The sequence below is a fragment of the Heloderma suspectum genome, chromosome 17 (assembly GCF_057233095.1).
Source record: "Heloderma suspectum isolate Gila_16-S chromosome 17, 16-S_ref, whole genome shotgun sequence".
Lineage (NCBI taxonomy): Eukaryota > Metazoa > Chordata > Lepidosauria > Squamata > Helodermatidae > Heloderma > Heloderma suspectum.
In genome coordinates this window covers 14,087,821-14,112,775 of record NC_139474.1, presented here as the reverse complement: position 1 = coordinate 14,112,775, position 24,955 = coordinate 14,087,821, and the positions used below count along the sequence as shown (strand labels likewise).

Genomic DNA, 24,955 nt, shown 5'->3' with positions numbered 1-24,955 from the left:
AGACTGACACATGTGCACACAATGACTGGCAATGGACAATTCCCAGATTTTAGGAAACAGCCCGCTGCTCAGCTCAAAAGTGCAAACCGAACCCCGAGGCTCAGGAAATCTGGAGAGCCCAACGAAGCCTGGATTTCCCCACGACGGCCATCCCTACCCAAAGGCCATGACAAAGGATCTCCCATCCTGCATCCAACATGAAGGGAGAAACCTCAGACAACATGAGAAAATGCACAAACGTCTTGAACACATACCTCAGTTGAAGATGCACAGGAGAGCAAGAAAGGCCCAAGGTCCGTTGAAGGTGCCTGCGACAGTCCCGTCTTTTATACGCTCTCTCCAAAGCTCTGCTCCCACCCCTGCTTGAGAAATACTTCTCCCTTGCCAAATTGCACTCCCCTTTACCCTTTGCTCTGTCCATCTCATCCTCAAGATGTGTGACTGCGTTCCTCCTGAAACAGCATTCCTCGGGGGGGGGGAGGTCTGCAACTTGTGGTCAGTCCTAGTCCATCATTTCCTAGCACCAAGATTGCACTTTCTCCTTTTGCTCTCCCTCTTAAGCAATCTCCTAGGTCATTTTGTTAGAATTCATAAAAAGCTTGCAAGGAACCACTTGGGTGCCACAAAGGTAGGGTCCAACATTTTCAAGAAAGCATGTGAGCTCTTGTGTAATATTTAGAGCTGGGTGTGTTTTTATGGTGATGGTGAGATGAGACTGGCCTTGCATTTTCTCTTGTTTTGCCCTTGAATCCCTGCATCTCTCCAATGTATTTTATTTGCCAGACAAGAGGGTCTGCTTTGGAACCTCTTCAATCAGAGGAGGCAGCATGTGTCTGAATCCTGGTACCACAGTGAGAGATGGATCTTTCCCCTCAAGTCCTGCTTGTGGGCTCCACAGTGGCATCTGTTTGGCCACTGCGCTTAACAGGATAGTTGACTAGACCAGCCTTAAAAACATCAGAAAAGCCCTGCTGGATCGGATCAAGAGTCCATCTAGTCCAGCATTCTGTTCACACAGTGCCCAACCAGCTGTTGACCAGGAACCCACAAACAGGACATGAGCACAGCAGCACCCTACTGCCCACGTTCACCAGCAACTGGTGTACATAGGCATATGGCCTCTGGTATGGAGATAGCACATAGCCATCAAGACTAGTAGCCATTGATAGCCTTCTCCTCCAGGAATGTTTCCACCCCCCTTTGAAAGCCAGCCAAGCCAGCGGCCATCACTACATCTTGTAGTAGCCAATTCCATCGTTAACTCTGCACTGTGTGAAGAATAACTTTATTTTATCTGTCCTGAACCTCCCAACAATCTGCTTCATGGGATGGCCCCAGCTTCTAATATTATGAGAGAACCTTGAACAGAGGAAACTTGGAAGCTGCTTTATATTGAGTCGGTCACTTGGTCCATCTAGCCCAGCTAGGGATGTGCGAACCCACCCCCGTCTAGGTTCTCCAGTTGCCTGACCAGCCCCTGCCCCCACTTGCCAGTCCCTGGATTGCGTTCGATCCCCTCCCACGCTCGGCAAGCAACCTGCACTCACGCCGATGGCCTTGTTGAGCTCTGCAGTTGCCATTTTTTGAAAATAAAATGGCGATCGCAAAATGCACGTATTTGCATATGCACAAAAGTGAGCATTCTTGCTAATGCACATATTCACGTATGTGCAAAATGCTCATTTTAGCAAAATGTGCATTTCGTGCATATGCAAATATGCGCACCCACAAAAATGCACATCTTTGCATCGCCAAATATGTGCATTCACAAAAGTGCACATTTGGATAATTTGCAAAAGTGCGCATATAATTTAATATTATTATTTAATTATTATTTGTTGTATTTTAAATGTGAACTGCTAGGGGTTTTATTACATGCAGCAGCATAGAAGTATCATAAATAGATAAATAAAGAAGGGTGCAGTCCTATGCATGTTTAGACAGAGGGAAGTCCTACAAATCCCAGCATTCCCCAGCCAGTATATAGTTGGCTCGGGAATGCTGGGGGTTGTAGGACTTTCCTCTGTCTAAACATGCCTAGGATTGTGCCCTTCATAAATACGTTGTTCAATCCCCTTTTAAAGCTGTCCAGGTCAGTGGCCACTGCTGTATCTCGTGGAACCAATTTCCATAGTTTAACTATAGAAAATGGGTGTTAACCTTTGTTCAGCCTGAGAACCACATAGAATTTTGGAGAAGCCCTCTGGGGCTGCATGCCAGGGATGGGCAGGGCCAAAGGGGTGAGGCCGAAATCCAAAAACACTGGGATATTTTAGCTGAAACCACCAAATGTTGGGAAGGAGGAGGGGAGCCAAGAGAAGGGGGCACACCCACCTGGAAACTAAGGGCAGGGAGTAGATTTGGCAATCAGCCTTGAGGTTTCCCAGTGCTGTTACAGGGTGGGGGGATTAGAAAAAGGAGCAAATATTTCATGCTCTCTGAAGAAACAGGTTTTGTGTGTAAGAAGGTATATGTGGCAACAGCTGGAGAAGGAAGCAATAAAAGGTCCAGGAGTTTCCAAATACATCTTTATTTCTTATTTCATGGCCAAATCTTTACATTCTAGGGAATCTGAGAAAGTGTGTTCATATATGTTTTTGGAAGGTTTTTTCTTTCTTCTGAGCACCATCCACTGAAGCACTCTTTCTTTTTTTTTAGTGGTGATGGGGGGGGGGGATGATCCTCATGGAACTTAACATGGGTGCAAATGAGAAATGTGGCAATCAAGCCCAAAGTTGATTTCCTCATTCTTGCTTTTGTCCAGGTCCTTGAAGAGTTTGGAAGTGCCTTCAGGGTCCCAGGCATCCTGCACAAGGGTCAAATGAGGGGTCAGCAACCAAAAGCCCCTGGGCCAAAGACTGACCCAAACCCAAAGCAAAAGAGGGCTTCAGAAGGAGAGGTATCTATGGCAATGGGGCACATGTTGGGAACTGCTGGGGCGAGGGAGGAATTCACTGAAATGAATGATACTTAACAGACATTAGGCAAGAGTGGATGAAATCCGTTAAGTTCCTCTATTGTTCATTTGGTTTGAGAAAGGAGGTCTAGGCGGGGAGATAAAATGGGAAGACAAAGTTTCAAAATGGTGCTAAGGTATGGGAAACATTAATAAGGAATGTGAAATGCCCACAAATATGGAAAGGCCAACGTGTTTTGGTATATGCTTCTCTCCACTAGGCAACATCAGTAGTGTGATACCCCAAAGCAGGGTGTTGCTTTGCCCTGTTACTTTGTTTGATATCCAGCCTTTCTTTCAAAAATGAAAAATGCACTCAGCGCAGCTAAATTGTTCCACCTCTCCTGTTTCTGGCTTAATGAGGAGAAATTCCACAATTTTATTCCAGAACTGAAGCATGCAGTTTGCGACAGCTTTTCATAGCTTCAGTTCACTGGCATCTTCTTTCCCCTGTTTCTGTGCTCTCAATGAACACACGGTCCATTGCTCCCAATTTTAAGATATGGTTGGGCCGAGATTCATTTTGTGCGGAGTTTCACTGATGCGCATGTGTGCTCCTGAACATTGGCAGAGCACCGCACAAAGGAGTGACTGCAAAAGATTGGACTGGGGTTCTTTGTGTGCAGTATTTTACTGATGTGGACATGTGCTTATGCACACATGCGTTCCTGTGCTTTTGTAAAACACTATGTGAAATCAATGTTGAGGTCATCACAATGTATGATTGTATCAAAATCCTTTTTCCAAGGTGTTTTAAGATAAGAATATATGCTCCCGTCCCTTGGTACATCACTAGGAAAACCTGAATTTTGATTTGATCATATGTATGACTGGACTGACCTTATTTCTGTGCAGTGGTTCGCTAATGTGCACATGGGTAACTGCTCATGTGTGCTCCTGAGCATTGGTAAAATACTATACAAAATAATTTTTGATGTGGTCATAATTTATTATTCTATTGAGATTCTTTTTGTGCAGTATTTTACCGATATGCGTTTGTCCTTCTCTGCATTGCCACACAAAGAACAATTCTGATGTGAACGTACATATGATTGGACTGTGAAACTTTTCGTGTGATGCTGTTTTATTTTAGCAATAGGCACTTCTGCTCCCAGAGTTGTGGCCATGCGCATGTTCACATGGGAACTGCAGAGGAGGAAAAGACACAAAGGAACTGAGGGGGCTAGAAGCAGTGCCAAATTGCACTTAGAATCATAGAATCATAAAACAGTAGGGCTGGAAGGGGCCTATAAGACCATTGAGTCCAACCCCCTGCTCAATGCAGGAATCTAAGTCAGAGCATCCCTGACAGATGGCTGTCCAGCCTCGCCTTGAATGCCTCCAGTGTGGGAGAGCACACCACCTCCCTAGGGAATTGGTTCCAACGTCGTATTGCTCTAACAGTCAGGACGTTGTTCCTGATGTTCAGCCCGAGTCTGGCTTCCTGTCACTTGAGCCCATTATTTCATGTCCTGCACTCTGGGATGAGTGAGAAGAGATCCTGGCCTTCCTCTCTGTGGACAGCCTTTCAAGTCCTTGAAGAGTGCTATCCTATCTCCCCTCAGTCTTCTCTTCTCAAGGCTAAGCCTTCTCAAGGCTCAAGGCACAACATACCAAATTCAAAAATAAATGCACAATCATGGATCAGTTTCATTTCAGAAACAAGATGAGATCATTAAGGACTCCAAAATCACAAGAGTGGTAGGACAAGGGGCCAAAGTGAACTAGAGGGAATGAAACAAGGAAAAAGGACAAATTCCCTCACCCTTAATTGGGAAGAGGCTCAGACATGGACTTTGCCAGGTCTACAGGAAAAGGAAGGGATGATGGGCACATCTCAGTTTTATTTTCTCTCCATTTCTCAGTTTTCCGATCTTAAGTTTGGTTTGTCTCAAACTTTGAGAATTTCTCCAGTCTTTGTTTAAGTCCAGTTTGTCCTACACTTTTATATATCTATATCTATATCTATATCTATATCTATATCTATATCTATATCATCTATAGTTTGCATGAAAATTCATAAGCATCTTTGTGCACATTTCTCCTGATACATGTATTTTGTATGAATTTTTGCTCATTTGTGACAAGCAGTTTTCCTAACAGAATGCATTTTTGAATGGGTTTTTTTCCCTAATATGCACCTCTTTTTTTCTGTGCATTTTTGAATGGAGAACTCTGCTGCAAAATTTGGAGAAGTGTGAATTTTGAAGGATGACTCTGTTTCCGTTTGCCTGCTGGTTCAAAAGTGCAAAATTAGGTAAGTTCACATTAAAATGAGAACTTAATGAATTTCTCCCCCATTCCTAGTGCCAAATACAAAGATTTAGGGACTACCTGGGAACGATTTGCATGATCAGGGAATACTGGAACAATATCTGAAACCAGAATTTCCAGAAGAGAGTATTTCTGAGGAGAAATTGGTTGTGGGGGAGAAAAGGGGAAGGGAAGGAAGAGAATATTCAATTCAGCTCCGGTGCTAGGTGCTCTCACTTGACGTAGTTGGGGAACTGCTCATCAATCATCTTCTTAAACTCATTCCAATCATTGTGGTCAGCAGTATGATTAGAGTACTTGCGGTAGATTCAGATGATCTCATCACAGGCTACTTGCATTGGTGTGTGAGACATTTTGAACAACTTCTGCTTGCAACCTATAAAAGCAGAGAACTAAATGGAGAGAAGCTCTCTTTGAAGCTCACATTTTCCTGCAACCACCACACATTTCTTCTGCATTTCCCCCCAATCATTCTCCTTCAATAGGACAGAAAATAAATTCCTGAATGCATTTTTTTAAGTATTCACAGAATGCATCACAAGCTCGGAAATGTACAGATTTCTGACTGCAAATTATGTTTGGTTCTATGATCAGTTCTGGGAGGTACGAACTGGGTAAATCCTTTTTAAAAAAACTCAGCAGAACACATTTTTCAGCCATCCCTAGCTGCAGTGCAAAAGGGCATGTCTTGTGCTCACCTGCCACACCTATGATGTCAGAACGGCTCATACCTGGGCAAGTAATCTTAGCAAAAAAAAGGCCTTTTCCCACCCACCATGAAGGTCACTGGGCAACCTTGAGCCAGCCACTCCTTCTCAGCCTAACCTCCCTTGCAGGGTTGTTGTGAGGATTTACAAAGTGGAGGGAGAAACTATGTTCAGTGTTCTGACCTCTGCAGAAGAATGGCAAGCTGCAAAGCTGCAAACCTATGCACGCTTACCCAGAAGTAAGTCCAATTGAACTCAGTGCAACTTACTTCTGAATAGGGGGAGATGGGGGAGAATTTCATTTCACATTTTACGGTTAACTTACCTAATTTTGCACTTTCAAACCAATATGTGAATTGAAACTCTCGTTATCCTTTGAAATTCAGTCCTCAAAATTTTGCAGTGGAGTTCTCCAGTCAAAAAATGCAGACCAAAAGAATGTGTGTTAGGGAAACTAGCATTCAAAAGTGCATTATACAAGGAAAATTACTTGCAAAAAATGTGCTTATTAAGCAAAATTGCATACAAAAATGATATTAGAGGAAATACACATGAAAATGCATTCATATTTTGGGGCAAACTTCTTTTTTTAAAACCTCAAAGTTCAAGATTAACAGAATTTAAGACTGGAAAAATGAGAAACTGAGAAAAACCAAAATTGCCAGAATGGTCCATCCTTACTTCTGAGTACAGATGTGTAGGATTGTGCTGTTGATGAAATAAATAGATAGCATCACCGATGCAATGAATATGAACTTGAGCACACTCCGGGAGAGAGTGCAAGACAGGAAGGCCTGGCGTGCTATGGTCCATGGGGTCACGAAGAGTCGGACACGACTGAACGACAACAAGATAGGAAGAAATAGGCTCTCTACCATCCACTCTAGGGAGGATGATTTTTTGAAAGAAAGCTTTGATGGAAAATAAGATGCAAGGTACTCAGGAAAAAAATAATTCTGCCACCTGAAAACGTACCTTGCTCAGAACCAACCACATGATCAAGAATAGATAGGTTGCAAGAGCTATGAAGGTCCCATCTTTTATACCCTGTCAGTCTCTTTGTGCCTCACCTAATGATGATCCTTTAAGGACTCCCCACCCACAGTCTTTTCTTCAGGTTTATTTCTGACATGGAATTTCTGTTGGGTTGTGTTGGGGGGGGGGCGGATTCTCCTACATCATCCTCTTTGTGTGTGTTTATGGGTGAGAGGCACAGAATCAAGAGATTTGTCACACCTCACCCATGGTATTGTTCAAGAAAATTAGTGGGCCTCAGATCTGTACAGCCTCCAGTCCATCGCCTTCCTTTTTCCACACTGTTGTCACCAAATGTCACAACAGAGAGAAAGTTGTATTAACTGAGGATGCAATCGTGTGCCCTTTTTAGACAGAAAGAAGTCCTACAACCAGCGTTCTCCAGCCAGCTATGCTGAGAGTTGTAGGACTTGTTTTCTGTCTAAACATGCATAGGATTTCACCTTAAGTGGGTTAGATAGGGATGCCTTTATTTATTTATTTTACTGGACGGAATGAGGCATTGGAAGAGCAGGGGAGGGGGGAATGAAGATGAGATGCACCAAAGCTACAAAACCATCTTGTTACATGAATGGCAATCTTTGTGTGCCAAGAGATGACAATTGTCCTGGGATTTCTTTATTTTGGAGGTCGAGTTTGTAATAGCTTCAACAGCTGGTGGCTACTCAGTTCAGATCTTAAGAATGGCCACCAGGTTGAACAGATTTAGGGGAATAGACAAAGTCATGGAGGATAAGTCTGTCCATGGCTACCCGTCATGATGGCTATTATAGTCTTTCCAGTATCAGAGGCAGTATACCTCTGTATACCAGTTGCTGGGAACGTGAAAGGAAGGGTGCTATTGCATTCATGTCCTGCTTGTGGGCTTCCCATTGGGGCATCTGGTTGGTCACTGTGTGAACAGGATGTTGATAAGGCCTTGGATATGTTTCAGCAGGGCTCTTCTTATGTTCTTATGCAGAAACCACACCTGCTTGGGTGGAGGACCGAAGGAAAACATTTGGCCAGCTGCCTGAATGTTGGTTCGAGCCAACAAGAAACTCCATGGGCAGAACATGGGCGGGAGGGTGCAGTTGCACTCCTGTCCTGCTTGTGGGTTCCCGGTCAATAGCTGGTTGGCCACTGTGTGAACAGAATGCTGGACTTGGTCTGATCCAGCAGGGCTCTTCTGATGTTCTTATATGCAAGTTGAGCACCCAGTAGAGAGCAAGGAACCTTGGGGAGGGGGGAGTTCTACAGAGGATTTTCCCTGCAGGAACATGATAGAACTCTTGAGGGCAATTGCCTTTTTCTAGCACGACTGTGCAGGACACGGAATAATGGGCTCAAGTTACAGGAAGCCAGATTCCGACTGAACATCAGGAAAAACTTCCTGAGTGTCAGAGCAATACGGCAATGGAACCAATTACCTGGGGAGGTGGTGGGCTCTCCCACACTGGAGGCCTTCAAGACGAGGCTGGACAGCCATTTGTCAGGGATGCTCTGACTTGGATTCCTGCATTGAGCAGGGGGTTGGACTCGATGGCCTTGTAGGCCCCTTCCAACCCTACTACTACTATTCTATGAACTAACAGTCATCTCCTGAGACTTCAGATCAATGAAGGATAAGCTGTAAGCAGATGCAGTATCCAACCTGGTGGGTGAGGCCCCTATTAACAATGCATATTGCTGGAGGGGGTGAGGGTGGGGTTTAGGTTTGCAACAACATAAGAATGCATGAAGAGCCCTGATGGATCAGACTTCAGGCCTATTCAGTCCAGAATCCTGTTTCCCAGGGCATCCAACCAGATTTCTCTGGGAAGCCCACAAGCAGAACATGAAGCTAATACCACTTTCCTGCTGTTGCTCCCAACTGACTGGTCCTAGCAGGTTGCAATGGTGAAGAGCAGGAGCAACTCCAGGTTGATCTTGTCACTGCCCCCCACCCGGCCTGTGGGCCCTTGGCAGTTGCCTGACCATGCCAACACTTGACACCATCCCTGTCCTAGATGTAACATATAGCCTTCATGACTAGTACCCATTGATTGACTTATCTTCCACGAATTTGTCTCATCCCCCTTTTAAAGTCATCCGTGTTGGTGGCCATGACTTCATCTTGTGCTAGCAAATTCCTTAAATTCACTCTGTGCCACATGAAGATGTCTTTCTTTTCCCTCTCCCAACTCTCCCATCATTAGGCTTCATTGTACAGTGTCAGCTTTGAGCATTGTGAGGAAGAAAAAGAGAGAGAGAAAGGGAGAGAGAAAGAGAAAGAGATCCTCTCTCTATTCACTTCCTCTACACCATGCATCAGTTTACAAACCTTGATCATGCTTCACCCCTTACTCGCCTTTTCCTAGACGATGTGATTCTTGGCATGTGAAAAGGGGAACGAGTGGGTACATTTCAACCACACACACACACACAGGCACACACACGGGCACACACACCAACATCTGAAATGTCCAAGAGGATAAGGGGTTTTTTTCCATTTGACAGGACCTATGACAGGGAGAAGATCTCGCTTTTGACATCTGAAATGGGTCTTCTTCAGACTTTGAACAATAGCTACCAACATCTTTGACCCTTGGCTATGCTGGCTGAGGCTAACGGGGCTTGTAGTCCCACACATCTGGAGGACACACTGAGGAAGCCTCCTTAAGCAGTGACCTTTTTCTAAAACCAGTGAGTTTCACCCATCCAGGCACAGCCTAACCTCCACTTCTTGCAACACCCTTTTCGGCATGTTAGGACACACTCCTTCCCAGATAAATAATGAACAAATGCCTTGGGAAACTGAGTTGCATTGCATATCCTTCTCTTTTCTTCATTGCAAAAGAAAAGCAGGAACCAGCTTTTTTAATATATGTGTACATTTTGCCACATCATGTGAAACAAATGCTCACACACCCCTCTCTGTCTTCAGGGCCAACCACCCCAGTAAGTGGCCATGTGGGATCTCAGATCATAGAAATGTCATCAGTAAATTCACATTTCTTCCTCGGGGGCTGACTGAGAATTATTTTGCTTGGTGTTCAATGTAATATATAAATTCACATTTTTTTCTTGGAGGGCACGGGGGATTTTTCTTTGGTTCATATTTTTTGGTAAACCGACCTCATTCTGACTCTCCGAACGAATCTGCTTCTCTCAGTTTTGCTGGGTTTTGTTCTTGGCTCAAAACGGGCAACCCAAAAAAGCGTATATTAGAGAAAGTTGTGTACAAACTGCAGATGTTAGGGAAACTGGAGTACAAAAATCAGTGGGAGTATTTGTGAGGTTCTAGATAGAACGGCATGATGAGTGTATACATGCAAACGTAACTGGCAAGATATGGACTGATTCATCTGTCCCTAATGAATTGATGTCTTTATTCATTATTGATGACATTTATTGATGTCTTTATTGATGTCATTTATGATGACTTAACTCTTGTGGAATCGACTTTGTTTTGTTTATGTGTTTTTACTGGATTCCTGAGATCAACCAACCGGATCCACATGCAAAACAGTGGAACCAGACGCAAAATGGTGGTTCTGAGGATAAAGCTAACTCCCTACTTTACCCTATGAGACAGTCTTTTCCAACCTGGTGCTCTCCAGCACCCATGATTCCCAGCCACTATGGCCTAGGGTCAGGGATAATGGGAAAGCAGCAGGATGAATCATATACTGGGGTGATTTGCATATTCAAGTAGAAATCTACCTCTCATCCTGCACAGGTCAGTGATTCTTCTAACAGCTTGTTTTACAGAGGAGGAAGCCTTTTTCCCCCATTGCTATTGTTAAACAATTGCAACTCAGAAAGCCTCACTAATCAAGGGCCAATTCATGGTCAGGGATGGTAGGGGTGGTAGTCCAAAACATCAGGAGGGCACTGACTGGCTGGGGTTCTCTATAGTCCTTCTCAGGGTGGCCACCTATGTTCCTCCTAATGGGAGGTGCCAGGGACTGAAACTGGGGCCCACTGCATGCACAGAGCTATGGCCCTATTTCCCTACAAAAGATCTTTTCCTTGATATGTCTATTGTCTAGGGAGAGCCAGTGTGGTGTAGTGGCTAGAGTGTTGGACTGGGAGCCAGGAGATCCGGGTTCTAGTCCCCACTCGGCCATGGAAGCTCACTGGGTGACTTTGGGCCAGTCACAGACTCTCAGCCCAACCTACCTCACAGGGTTGTTGTTGTGAGGATAAAATGGAGAGGAGGAGGATAATGTAAGCCGCCTTGAGTTCCTTGCAAGAGGAAAAAAGGCGGGATATAAATGCAATAAATAAATAAATAAAGTCAGAGAAATCCGCCACAGAATCAAATGAGTTCAGATTTCTACAAATCCAACCTTTGGATTCCACAGCGGACCATCTTTTTCCAAGTTATGCCAATTCTGCAAACTTGCAGACCAGTTTTTCACTTTGAGGGAGGATTCTCACTAATTTGCATTAGTGTTACTCCGCATTAGCGCAACTGCGCATGAGCGCCGATGTGCACTTTTGCACTAATGCGCTAATCCACGTGAGTTGATGCGCATTCGCACTGATGCACATTAGCGCACGTAGAACGAAATTCTGGTTTAAAACAATCTGATTCCTTCCATGAGTGGATAACAGGACAAAAGGTGCCTGACAATCTGTGAACCACAGCCTGATTTAACAAAATTCATACATCCCTAAGCTTAAACTCTCATCTGAGGAAGACCTGTACCTTATTGCTTTGAGTCAGAGATAGAGAACAACCTATGGGTGGGAGCAGGTTGACCCCCAAGAGGTCCTCCATGGGCCAGATGACATTGGGCTGTTGGGCCATACCTGCTGATGTCATCACCCCAGCCCCAGCCCCTTTCTTTTCCCAGCACTGGCCCAGTACCCCCACTGGCCCACTTCCCCACTGTTACCTAAGGCTCCCCTAAGACTTAGCTACTGGCGGTAAGGGCTTTAAGCTATAAGGTTCTGGTATTTTTGGCCCCAATCCCTTTTGCCTTCAGCTCACTGGAATGCGGCCCCTGAGAGCTTCTCCAAAATCAAGCTTGGCCACTGGGCTGAACGAGACCTGACACCCCTGTTCTAAACAAAGAAAAAAAGAATAGCAGACACCGCTGAGTACCAGCAAGACCAGCACTGTTGAATTCACACCCTGCTTTTGGGCTTCCCAGGATGCAGTTTAGCTGGCCACTGCTGAAAACAGGATGCTAGGCCAGACAAAACATTGCTCTAACCCAGCAAGGTGGGTTTGACATCCTTAGGATAACCTGAGACACCTGAAACCTTGTGGGGGGCGGGGGGCGGCATACAAAGTCCTTCTGAAGGACAAGAGCCAAGCTTTGGGTGAAGGGGTGACTAGTTTTGGTTTGCCTCCCTTTAAAGAAGGGAGGATCCAAGTGACCTACAATGCCTCCTTTCTGTGCCATTCCCAAAAACCAGTTTGGGTCAGATCACCATGTAATAACCAAAAAATGTAGAAATGCAAGTAGGACAAGATCGGAGCCACTGCTTCCAGCGTGAGCTAAGTTCAAGAGTTTGCATTGCGCTCAACAGCCAGGGAGAGTTGAGGAGTTGCAAATATTGCTTCAATGATGGTTTTCATGCAGGGAATGCACAGCCCGAGTCTTAAGAGAACAAACATTTAGTAATCTGTGTGTGGTGTTACTTCAATAAGGCCTCCTCTCTGTATTTTTCCTTCACCAGGGGCTTTGCATTTTGGCGAATAGCTAGTTGTCTTTGCCAGGGATGCCACAGTCTTTGTTTGTTTCCCACATCATCAAGGACCTGGTGCACTTTGGCAATGAGATCTCTTGCCCCAAATGCATGCAGCCCATATTGGGACAGGGGTCCCACAGGTTGCATGACATATGAGAACAAGAAAACTGGTTCCGAAAACAGATATAGGCCCTGATTCTTTTGAGTATCACAGTAAAAAATTATCCTTGAATTTTAATCCAGCAGGAAACCTGGGCGGCAGGGCGGGGAGAGAGAGAGAGAGAGAGAGAACCAAGAAGCAGGGCAGTGGGGGTGGGGGTATAATAGATTAAGACTGGGAATACCGTGATTTTCCACCAGAGAGAGAAACCCCTAAACACTCCATGCTCTTATAAGAAGCAGTCAGGCAGGGGTGTTGAACCCCTTTCAGTATGAGGGCCAAATTCCATTTCAGAGAAGGTCTCAGTGGCCACGCCCATCAGTGGTTGGTGTGGCCAAGGCAAAGTGGGTGGGGCCAACAGTGGCCACGCCCATCAGTGGTGGGTGTGGCCAAGTCAAAGTGGGTGGGGCCAACAGTGGCCACGCCCATCAGTGGTGGGTGTGGCCTAGACAAAGTGGGTGAGGCCAACATACCAAAAATACAGGTGTCTTGTATCTTACTGCAACTGAAGACAAAATGTCATGGCCAAGGCCACCTGCGACGACAACAGCAGAGGAAACCCCTTCTCCGAAGCTCTTGGGATCAGAACGTCAACGTGGGTTAATATTTTATTTTATTTATTTCTATCATTTTTTTAAAAAATGACATTTTTCTACACTAAACACACTCAAAGCGGCATCCAGAAGATGAAAAAGAAACCCTGAACCAGGGGTGTTGAACCTCTGAACCGCCGAGGGCAGAATTCCATTTCAGGGAAGCTCTCAGGGGCCGCATTCCAGTGATGGGTGTGGCCACAGGCAAAATAGGGTGGGGTCAAAAATGCCAGCCTATTGTAGCTTAAAGCTCTTGCTGCCAGCAGCTAAGCCTTAGGAGGGGCATTTCAAGCATTTAAAATAGGGGTCAGGGAAGCTACAGAAAGCCCCCCAAATGATTAGTGGCTGGAGAAAAATGGTTCAGTCCAGTGTAGAGAGCATGGCCCTCTGGCAGAATCCTGGAGGGCCAGATTAGGAACCTCAGAGGGCCAGATTTGGTCCCCAGGCCTGAGGTTTTGCACCCATGCAGTAAGAAAATGGCTCTGAAGATGCAAAGCTAAGGGGCTTTTGTGACATCAGAAGATGTTTGAACATTTTATTGCCGGGCGCCACTTGCCTCCTTTCCTCTCTGAGCAGTCTCGAGTCCGCCTGGTCATTATAAGAACTTCGTAACTTTAAGAACTGATGCCTGCATCAGCTCGTTTTCCTTTTGTGTTGTGTCTTTTAACCTAAGAACATAAGAGGAGCTATGCTGGATCAGACCAGCTTTCTGCACAGTAGCTGCCCATGGGAAACCCACAAGCAGGACATGAGTGCAAGGGCACCCTCTCGCCCATGTTCCCCAACAACTGGTGTACCTAGACCTACTGCCTCTGATACTGAAGGTAGCATATAGCCATCAGGACTAGTAGCCATTGATAGCCTTCTCCTCCAGGAATTTGTCTAACCTCCTTTAAAAGCCATCCAAATTGGTGGCCATCACTATGTCTCGTGGAAGCGAATTCCATAGTTTAACTCTACGCTGTGTGAAGTCCTTCCTTTTACCTGGCCCGAATCAATCAGCTTCATGGGATGATGACCCCATTGGGTTCTACTATTATGAGAGGAGAAAAATGTCTCCCTGTCCACTGTCTCCCCACCATTCATAATTTTGTTCAGCTCCATCATGTCTCCCCTGAGTCGCCGTTTTTCCATGCTAAGCAATCCCAGACATTGCAACCTTCCCTCATAGGGGAGATGTTCCAGCCCCTTGATCATTTCAGTTGCCCTTTTATACACTTTTTCCATGTTTTCCATAAAGACCATTATACATTAATTCATCCTGTTTCATTCTTTTATTGGCTTCTTCTTTTCATGAGTCCCATAGATTTCTATAGGCTTCCATCAAGGTTGATCCATTTGACTCTTTTTTCAAACAGTCTATATATTTTTTCCAATCCTTCTTGAAAGTGTCGCTTTTCTTTATTCCTCTGTGGACTTGACCAGAGGCATTTTTGTAGCATGAAATTCAGTGTCTACCATTGCCAACTGAGTGCTTCCAGGAAGGCCAGAAGCAGGACTATGAAGGCTGGAACCACCAGAGCCACCTCACTGCCACCCCGCTGCTGCTCTCCAGCAATGGGCGTTCAGAGATACACTGCCTCTGAACATGGGGCTCTACTTAGCTTTGGAGAGTCATGGGTGACGGAACCTGATATATAAGATCCCTTGCCAACCAAATGCTTCTAGGACGGCCACAGGCAATTGCCTTCTCCCTTTGTATGTCCTCTGTATCTAGCCCTCAGAAAGATATACTGATTCTGTACTTGGGATGATTTTAGTGGGGGGGGGCAGGGGGAGATAATCATGTTAGCCCCTTGCTGCAAAAACAACAAAGAGTCATGTGGCACCTTAAAGACTGCAGGAATCCTCTCTTTTTTTCTTTCTTTTTTTGGTCTTTCACGTGCCATAAAGCTCTTTGTTGTCTCTGAGCAAGGGAACTTCAAAGAGAAACTGAATTAAATGAATGCAGAATTAACACTTTGCAAGAAGTTAATTTCTATCACCTGTGGACCAAACTGAGATAAAGGGGTGTTATTCCATAGCATGTGTCAATTAGCTTTCCTGTGCCAGGATATCAGTGTTATCATCAGCATTTTGTGTATTGATTACTGTAATTCTTTTTACATTTGTTTACATTTCAATGTATATGTTTTGGTATTTGGGGCACCAGGTGAAAGCCTTTTAATTTCCCCAGGCTTGTGACACCTTAAAACATGGGTTGGGAGACTTTGAGAGTCCAGGGTCTTCTGTGTGTGTGTGTGTGTGTGTGTGTGTGTGTGTGTGTGTGTTTTTGTTTTTACTAGAACCCTGAGATCCAAAAGCTGCAACCAGTGTGGTGTCTAACCATGACTTCCATGGTTAGTGTTGGACTGGGTCTCGAGAGACCTGGGTTCTAGACCCCACTCAGCTCACTGGGTGACTTTGGGCCAGTCACTGACTCTCAGCCTACCTAACTCACAGGTTTGTTCTGAGGATAAAATAGAGAGGATCATGGTCATGTATACCACCTTGAGCTCCTTGAAGGAAAGGTGGGATATAAATGTAACAAGAAATGATGGATGGATGGATGGATGGATGGATGGATGGATGGATGGATGGATGGATAAGCAAGCAAGCAAGCAGAATGAAAGAATTCTAAGCCCGGTTATTTGTTTTGAGTAGCAGAACTGAACGCAGTTCATGGTCCTTACAAACAAACACATCTGCTTGTGATCCCTCCCTTACTTTCTTCATTTCAGCAGTATGGGGGGGGTATTTTATTTTATTTTTTGCTGTTATTGTTAAGGCACTGGGAGACAGAAATCCTTGCTGATCTCCTGTAAATCACCCTATCTACCAATAGATCCTGATTTGCCCACCCCGTCTTAAGATTCTAGTTACAAATATGTTGTGGCATAAGTTTTTGTGGAAGAGAGTCTGTTTCACCAGATGCATCTTGCAATGCTGCTCTGAATTTCAACAGAGATTGTTAACAGGCCTCCTGAATAAACATCTCAATCTGACCCAAAAGAAAACCTCTTTTCTACAGATTAGTGCCATTTACTGGTGCTCAGTGCAACTCACAACATTAATGAAACATACTCCTATTTGGAAACAGTATTGATAGCCAAGGAAAATGTATGCATTGTATTTACTGTTTTCATCATTTTCATACAAGAGTAAGATCGCCAACTGACCAGAAAAATATCAGTCTGGTCTGCTCTTGTGCCTCTAGAGATAGCTAGATGTGCAGAATCTCCCCCTCCCCCCGCCGTGAAAAATGTTGTGTAATGAAGACAAATGTTATCACCGCTGCTATGATTGCATATGTTCAGCTTCCATTAAAGGCATAGTTACACAGGCCTGCTGAAAAGTTGGCAAACCTATCGAGAGGCCCGGAGATAGCAGACAAACCAGTTCAGTGTGAGCAAAGAGGAGTTTATGGGGTAAGAATGGATGGACCTCAGCTTGAAGCTGAGCCATCCCCGTGAAGACTTGTCAGGTGTGTGTGAACCCCTGCTCTAAGTTGTGCCATCGCCATGAAGGGGAGGCTTTCCAGCCATGTGTGAACCCCACAGAACAAATCCCAGGAAGAGGGTTGTTGTTGGTATGTGAAACCCCTGCTTCATCCCCTATCTGTCAACCCCTATCTGTCATCACAAATAACCACGACCCTATGTGGGAAGCTGAATGAAATGTCATTTATTATCCTCTCTCACACTATGCCAAGTGAAACCCACTCATCTGGCCTCCTTTTTCTCCAGCCCGCTTAGGCCCTGATCCAACTCCTTCTGGTAATGCATGCATGTTGTACTCTTCTAGATCTTCTCCTCCTTTTTTATGCCACCACTGTCTTCTTCTTCTTCCCCATAGACAAGTAGCAACAACAACAACAGATCACTCAGTGTGCAACTTCTCATGGGTTGCGGCAGTGACTCGTCCAATCATGACCATGAATTCTTCGAAGGAAATCTCCTGGTCCTTGTTTTGGTCCAGCTGCTTGAACATTTCCTCGATGCTGGGTGGGTTGACCTGATTCTGTTGGGGTGGGGAGAGAGAAAAAAACGCTTTGAATAGGGTGGTCACTTACACATCACCCAAAAAGAGGAAACATGTCACCAAAAAAAAAAGACACCAACTTGGATGAACCGTGCACATGCAAATCATAGAATCATAGAATAGTAGGGTTGGAAGGGGCCTACAAGACCACCAAGTCCACAAATGTATATGTACAGATGCAAATTTAGAAAGAATATCTCTCCTTTAAATTGAAACACAATATATCTCACCGTAGTGGGGGATACTTCTCAATTTAGCCCTTTAAAATGTGTAGTTTTAATATGTTAACTTTTTTACTGTATTTGATGCTCTTGCTTTTATTGTTTTAAGGTTTTCATAGAATCATAGAATAGTAGGATTGGAAGGGGCCTATAAGACCATCAAGTCTAACCCCCTGCTCAGTGCAGGAATCCAAGTCAGAGCATCCCTGACAGATGGCTGTCCAGCCTCGTCTTGAATGCCTCCAGTGTGGGAGAGCCCGCCACCTCCCTAGGGAATTGGTTCCATTGTCATATTGTTCTAACAGTTAGGAAGTTTTTCCTGATGTTTAGCTGGAATCTGGCCTCCTGTAACTTGAGCCCATTATTCTGTGTCCTGCACACGTCCGGTGTTTTCTTGTTTTATGTTGTTGTACATCACCTTGATGGCTTTGTAGCAGATAAGGCAGTATATAAATGATCATAATAAATGTTATTTATTTATTTTATTGCATTTATATCCCACCTTTTCCTCTAAGGACCCCAAGGTGGCTTACATGATCCTCCTCGTCTCCATTTTATCCTCACCATTTTATCCTCACAACAACCCCCTGCGAGGTAGGTTAGCCTGAGAATCAGGAACTGGCCGATAGTTACCCACTAAGCTTCATGGCCAAGTGGGGACTAGAACCTGGGCCTCCTGAATCCCACCCTAATCACTACACCACACGTGGCTCTCAGGTGACTTTTGTGCCTCCTCAGTCTGGTGTTCAGGCGCTGCTAACTGTGAGTGCACAACTTCCCTTCTTAGGGTTCTCTGTGTTTCAACCAGACCTGGGCTAGGCACGCCATCAGTTAGAAGCCTGTCCTCCCCAAAGTGGGACATCTGGCCACCTTCGCTTAGCCACTTCCATGTGAATATAAGATCTGCCTTAGCTGGATGGATCAAACAAATCTGCCTCCTCTCCTGCGTCCTGTTTCTGGCAGTGTCCAAGCCACCACCACCGGGAACCTCAGAAACCGTGTCTGAAAAAGAATGCTTTCCCTGTTGCCTGTGGTTTAGCGCCAGCATCTGTACAGTGCCCCTGAATGTGGACGTACCAGCTAGCTAGCATACTTTAAAGCGATTGACAAGTGGGCCCTGCAGTAAAATGTTGCAGCATGCAGAATTCCTGTTCAGGATATCCTGCTCCCGTTTCCAGCTAGCTAGCATACTTAAAAGCTATTGACAAGTGGGCCCTGCAGTAAAATGTTGCAACATGCAGAATTCCTGTTCAGGATATCCTGCTCCCGTTTCCATTTTTCTCCTCCAACAATCAGCCAGCGTTCTGTGGCCATTGGCCAATGAACATGTGCAGTCTGCAGATTCCCCCAAACACCACCACTAGGTTTTCTAAAGACTGTTTGTACATCTGACAAACAATGCTTTGTTGCTCTGGCTTAGATGCTCTGACTTGGATTCCTGCATTGAGCAGGGGGTTGGACTCGATCGCCTTGTAGGCCCCTTCCAACTCTACTATTCTATGATTCTATTATCTGCAAGCCTTTGGGTTCCACCAAGCCTGTCTACCTAAGCAGCACGTTTCTCTGAACACTGGAAACAGAGGGAATGATAGACCTCTCCTCTTCCATAAATGTGTCTAATTCAAGCCTAGTTCATTCATTCACTATATTTCTATACCACCCCATAGCTGAAGCTCTCTGGGCAGTTCACTCAAACTAAGAACCATTAAAATACATTAGATAAAGCATAAAAAAACATTCACATCAGGACATACAACAGATAACTTGTCATACCCAACACTTCTGCCTGATTCATGTCTAATTCACTGTACTACCTTCACAGCACTGTATTGTCTTTTTAAAAAATTATCCATTCATATTAATAGTTAGTATTTTAAGTCTTGGAAGAATGCTGTATTTTAAAAGCTGGAAATGATATTTTCACTGCTGTTTTCATTTATTTTTGATCCTATTATTTGTTGGTTGATTTTAATTCTTTCTTGTATAGATATAGATGGCAAGCTACTGTTTGGTTTATTGAAATAATAACATCAAATGACCTTAACACCGACCCCAGGCTCTTTGATTCACACAAGCCCCACGGCTGCCTCTCCATATTCACACATCTCTTTGAATCCATCCCTGCGGGACTTACCTTCAAGAACTCTGCAAGCTCCTTCTCAATCAACTGTTTGAGCTCCCCTTTGTTCAGCTTGTCTGGATGAGGTTTGTGGACAGAATATTGGTGGAAGACATTGATGATGGTTTCAAGAGCATTTTCTAGCTGAGACATTGTTCTGGGGGACCTGGAGGGGAAGGGAAAGATTCTGAGGTCAGAGGGGGGGAAAATCTTGGTCCATGCATCAATAAGGAAAGGCCAGACTTGTGAGTCAATGGCCCTGTTTAGACATCATGCTAAGCCATGGTGGTTGGGAGTGTTGAGCTAACCATGGTGGTTGGGAGTGTTGAGCTTACAGTGATGTCTGAACAAGCATCTGTCCCAACCATGGTGGCTTATTAACCACGGACTAACCACGTTCACTAACCACTTGCTTCAAGCTGGTTAATGGACTCTACCATGGCTTAGCATGATGTCTGAACAGCCTCCATGGTTAATTGACAGCTGCCATAGAGCTCCGTGGCAAGAGTGGCCAAAGGAGTAGCCGCCGAGCACCAAAATGGCCAATGGCACAAAGGCCGCTGGGATGCATGGCTGCCCATCTGGAGGACTGTGGGATCCTGCAGGAGGGAGGGTGGTTAGAGAATGGTTAGTCTAACCACGTTGTGGAACATGGTTACCTGCACACGTGGCAGTAGCACTCGCAGTGGTTAGTGGTAACCACCATGCACCATGGTTAGCCTAAGTACCCTTCCCCAGTGTGCATCTGAACAGGGCCATTACGATAGACAGACAGATCTGGGACGGCGGAGAGTAGGGAGTGGAGGAGGATAGAAAGAAAGAGCAGAATTCTCTTAGACTGTATCTGACCCGCTTGGATACTCAGTGCAAAGTGTAAATGGAAGTATTGTTAGGATGGTGGGGTCTCTGCTGGTTTGGGGGCCCTGGAAAATGCCCAAGGTTTCCACCCTTCTGGAGCCAGCCAAGAGCGACAGACAGACAACAGCTTAATCTATAAATTACAAGATTCCTTGGACCTCACTCGCGATTTCAAACGCTTTAGGGCATTTCCACATGACTTAAAGACTTGCAATTTGGTATTCATGTTGTCCCAAGCACTCCAGTTACTAGAACCATCTCAAAACTGGACGTCTGTATATTTCTGCCCCCAGAGGATTCAAAATGCACCCGGAAATGCTTAAGCAATTCCAACACCAGTTGAAATTTGGCGCGCGCATTATCCAAGAACCTCTGACCAATATGAGACCAGTTTATGACTGCCATCTGGTGTGCATTTACCTGGGAGCAAGTCCCACTTAACACAGTGAGGCTTACTTCTAAGTAAATATGCATAGGATTGCACTCGAAGGCTGCAGTTCTCTGCACACTTACTTGGGAGTAAGCTCCACTGAGCTCAGTGAAACTTACTCCTGAGAAAATATGCATAGGATTGTGTGGTAAAGGTGCAATCGACTGCAAACTTCCATGCGAGTAATCCTCATGGAAAACGGTTTACACACTTCTGAGTGGAAGATTGGTCTACGCGGCTGTTGAGATCTCACTTACCTGGTCTCCAAGAAGTCAAGATGTCTCACACAAGGGACCAAACAAACTCAGGAGTGAATCAGGTTGGGTTCAGAGGACTTTTATACCCTCACAAGATCCCTTTAGCTGGTTTTGAAATCATCCTTCTCGGCGTGATAGCCATCAGCTGTCAATAGCAGGTACCTCTTACCTAACTCCAATTTTTCCATCAGCATCGTGGAGATTTGAGAGGAAGAAATGGTCACCTTTAACCTACTCAGCCAGCCTGGAGGGAGGAAAATATTTCAGCGTGGACTTCACTTCTGCAGTTGACAGATGCTATGTAAACCAAGGGAATATCCCAGCGTGGTTAACGCTCATCTTTATTTTATTTATTTTATTTATTAAATGTATTAATTGCCCATCTGGCCAGTCACCCAGCCACTCTGGGCGATGTACAACAATAAAAACAGTTTATACAATAAAATTCAACTTTAAAAACATCACATTTCTAAAATTACCCTAGCCCAACCCAAATGCCTGCCTGAACAACCACGTTTTTAATGCATGGCGGAAGCTCATTAAAGAGGGGGCATGGTGGAGTTCCCTAGGGAGGGAATTCCACAGAGTGGGGGCCACCACAGAGAAGGCCCTCTCCCTTGTCCTCACTAGCCTAGCAGTCCTGGCTGATGGGACAGAGAGAAGGCCATCTGAAGCTGATCTTGTTGAGGGGCCTATCTGGTGTTGCTGGAGGCGCTCCTTGAGATAGGCTGGGCCGGAACCGTACAGGGTTTTAAAGGTCAAAACCAACACCTTGAATTTGGCCCGGAAAACAACTGGTAGCCAGTGCAGCTCCTTCAGCACTGGAGTGATGTGATCTCGCCGGCAGCTGCCTTTAATCAGGCGAGCCGCCGCGTTCTGTACCAGCTGCAGCTTCTGAACCATCTTCAAGGGTAACCCCACATAGAGTGCATTACAGTAGTCTAAACGAGAGGAGACCAGGGCATGTACTACCGATGGGAACAGATGGTCGGGAAGGTAGAGGCACAGCCGCTGTATCAGATGGAGTTGGTACAGCGCTGTCCGGCTCACAGCTGACCCCTGAGCCTCCATGGACAGCTGGGAGTCTAAGATGACCCCCAGGCTGTGGACCTGGTCTTTCAAGCATAACCATACCCCATTCAACACCAGGTTCATCTCTTTAAGCATTGCACTGTTCCCTCTTCTTCAGCGAAGATTTAGCATAGACGTCTTCATGGCACGGCAAGGCTTCATGGAGATTCAGGACAGATAACAGGAAGGACTTCTTCACATATTGCATGGTTAAACTATGGAATTCACTTCCACATGATGTAGCGATGGCCACCAATTTGGATGGCTTTAAAGGGGGCTGAAAATGGATGCATCCATGGAGGAGAAGGCTATCAATGGCTACTAGTCCTGATGGCTGTATGGCCCCTCCATTATCAGAGACAGTGTGCCTATGTACACCAGTTGCTGGGGAACATGGGCGGGAAAATCCTGTTGCACTCCTGTCCTGCTTGTGGGTCTCTTGTCAGCAGCTGGCTGGCCACTGTGTGAACAGAATGCTGGACTAGGTGGACCTTTGGCCTGATCCAGCAGGGCTCTTCTGATGTTCTTACAGCATATCCTCAGACCCAGATTCAAGTTTGGGGAGGTTCTGGAAAAGCTGCCTTAGTGTGCCCCTGCCCTCCAAACGTGTCCCAAACGTGATGCTGATGTTACAGCATCAGCCCACCATCACTCACTGGTTGGCAGAAAGTCTCCCTGTCAACCTGGCCATGGTGGCCGTGCTGATGGTGAGCACAGCTCTGGGCCTACACAGCAAACCAGCTCATGCTAGAAGGGATAGACAGATCTCTCGAGGTCAGTCTCATTGAGCTTCTCATTTTTCCACTCCAGAGCTCATTCCATCAGGGTTCTGTACTAGGTGGGAGTTGGGTTCCGCATGTATTTCTGTGTGCATTTTCCAAATGTACACATTTTCATGTGCAGGCTTCCGTTGAGTAAAGCCTGTGGGTGCATATTTTAGAAATGTGCAAAGGGGGGGGTGTACATTTTTTTCTCTAGTCTTACATCAGCCTTCTCCAGCCTGTTGCCTCCCACATGTTTTGGACTACAACTCCCAGCATTCCTGATCATTAGCCATGCTGACTGGGCCTCGTGGGAGCTGTAGTCCAAAACATCTAGAAGACACCAGTTTGGGGAAAGCTGTGTTGCATCCTAAATAGACCGCTGGTTTTCTTTGCTAGAAGCTAGTGTCCACCTTTCTGGCAGGTAGAGAAGGGGGGGTCAACCAACCAAAGAGCTTCAGCTATTGGGCGGTATAGAAATGAAATGACATAAATAAACTAGATAACCTTAGAGTTCCCTTCTAACTCTGATTCTAAAGTTCTGTTATAATGTGTAATTTGCCAGGGACAGGGAATGGGGATAGTTGGAGTGCATGTCCTTAAGATCCAAGCCATTCAGGCCCATTATGGGTGAAGTCATTTCAATTTAGGGCACAATCCTATGCATGTTTAGGCAGAAAACATCCTGCAACTCCCAGCATGCCCCAGCCAGCCATGGGATAGGATTACCTTATTGGTTTTTTAACTCTAGCTTGTGAGTAGCGATGTGGGAGAAATCTGCAACAGATTCAAATGTGTTCAGATTTCTATTAATCTGGCTTGCAGATTCTGGAATGGACCAGCTCTTTCTGAGTCATGGGGATTCTGCGGACTTGCGGAGTGTTTTTTCACTTTGGGGCGGATTTGGCGCTAAATACACATTAGCGCAAATGCACATTAGCTGACGCACATTGGCGCATCTGCGCAAGTGTGCATTAGCACTAATGCGAATTAGCACAAGTAGAACAAAATTCTGGTTTTAAAAAAATCTGATTTCATCAATGAGCGGACAATGGAATGAAAGACACTGGACAATCCATTTATTTATTAATTTATTTATTTATTAAATTTATTAATCGCCCATCTGACTGGTCACCCAGCCACTCTGGGCGATGTACAATCCACCATAAACAATTTAAAACAATAAAATTTTACCATAATTTTTTTTTTTTTTAAATACCCTAACCCACCCCAAATGCCTGCCTGAACAACCACGTTTTTAATGCATGACGGAAGCTCATTAAAGAGGGGGCATGACGGAGTTCCCTAGGGAGGGAGTTCCACAGAGTGGGGGCCACCACAGAGAAGGCCCTCTCCCTCATCCCCACCAGTCTAGCTGTCCTGGCTGATGGGACAGAGAGAAGGCCATCCGAGGCTGATCTTGTTAAGCGGCCTGTCTGGTGTTGCTGGAGGCGCTCCTTAAGATAGGCTGGGCCGGAACCATATAGGGTTTTAAAGGTCAAAACCAACACCTTGAATTTGGCCCGGAAAACAACTGGTAACCAGTGCAACTCCTTCAGCACTGGAGTGATGTGATCTCGCCGGCGGCTGCCTTTAATCAGGCGAGCCGCCACGTTCTGTACCAGCTGCAGTTTCTGAACCGTCTTCAAGGGTAACCCCACGTAGAGCGCATTACAGTAGTCTAAACGAGAGGAGACCAGGGCATGTACTACCGATGGGAGCAGATGGTCGGGAAGGAAGGGGCGCAGCCGCCGTATCAGATGGAGTTGATACAGCGCTGTCTGGCTCACAGCTGACACCTGAGCCTCCATGGACAGCTGGGAGTC

General features: G+C 45.5%; 1 protein-coding gene across 1 annotated transcript; it reads right to left on the bottom strand.

The window, feature by feature from the left end:
* Positions 1-17,250: 17,250 nt before the first annotated feature.
* Positions 17,251-19,905, bottom strand: LOC146334578 (protein S100-A9-like). Its single transcript, XM_084823474.1, has 2 exons — positions 19,768-19,905; positions 17,251-17,391 (listed from the first exon to the last, which is right to left on the bottom strand). The coding sequence occupies exons 1-2, from the start codon at positions 19,903-19,905 to the stop codon at positions 17,251-17,253; spliced, it is 279 nt and encodes a 92-aa protein (XP_084679600.1).
* Positions 19,906-24,955: the final 5,050 nt, after the last annotated feature.

What these genes read in the sequence shown, in the direction of transcription:
- LOC146334578 (XM_084823474.1), bottom strand. Translation starts at nt 19,905, where the DNA reads ATGTCTCAGCTAGAAAATGCTCTTGAAACCATCATCAATGTCTTCCAC. An exon ending in AGCTTGCAGAGTTCTTGAAG is followed by an intron (nt 17,392 to 19,767) that starts GTAAGTCCCGCA and finishes CCACCCCAACAG; the next exon opens with AATCAGGTCAACCCACCCAG.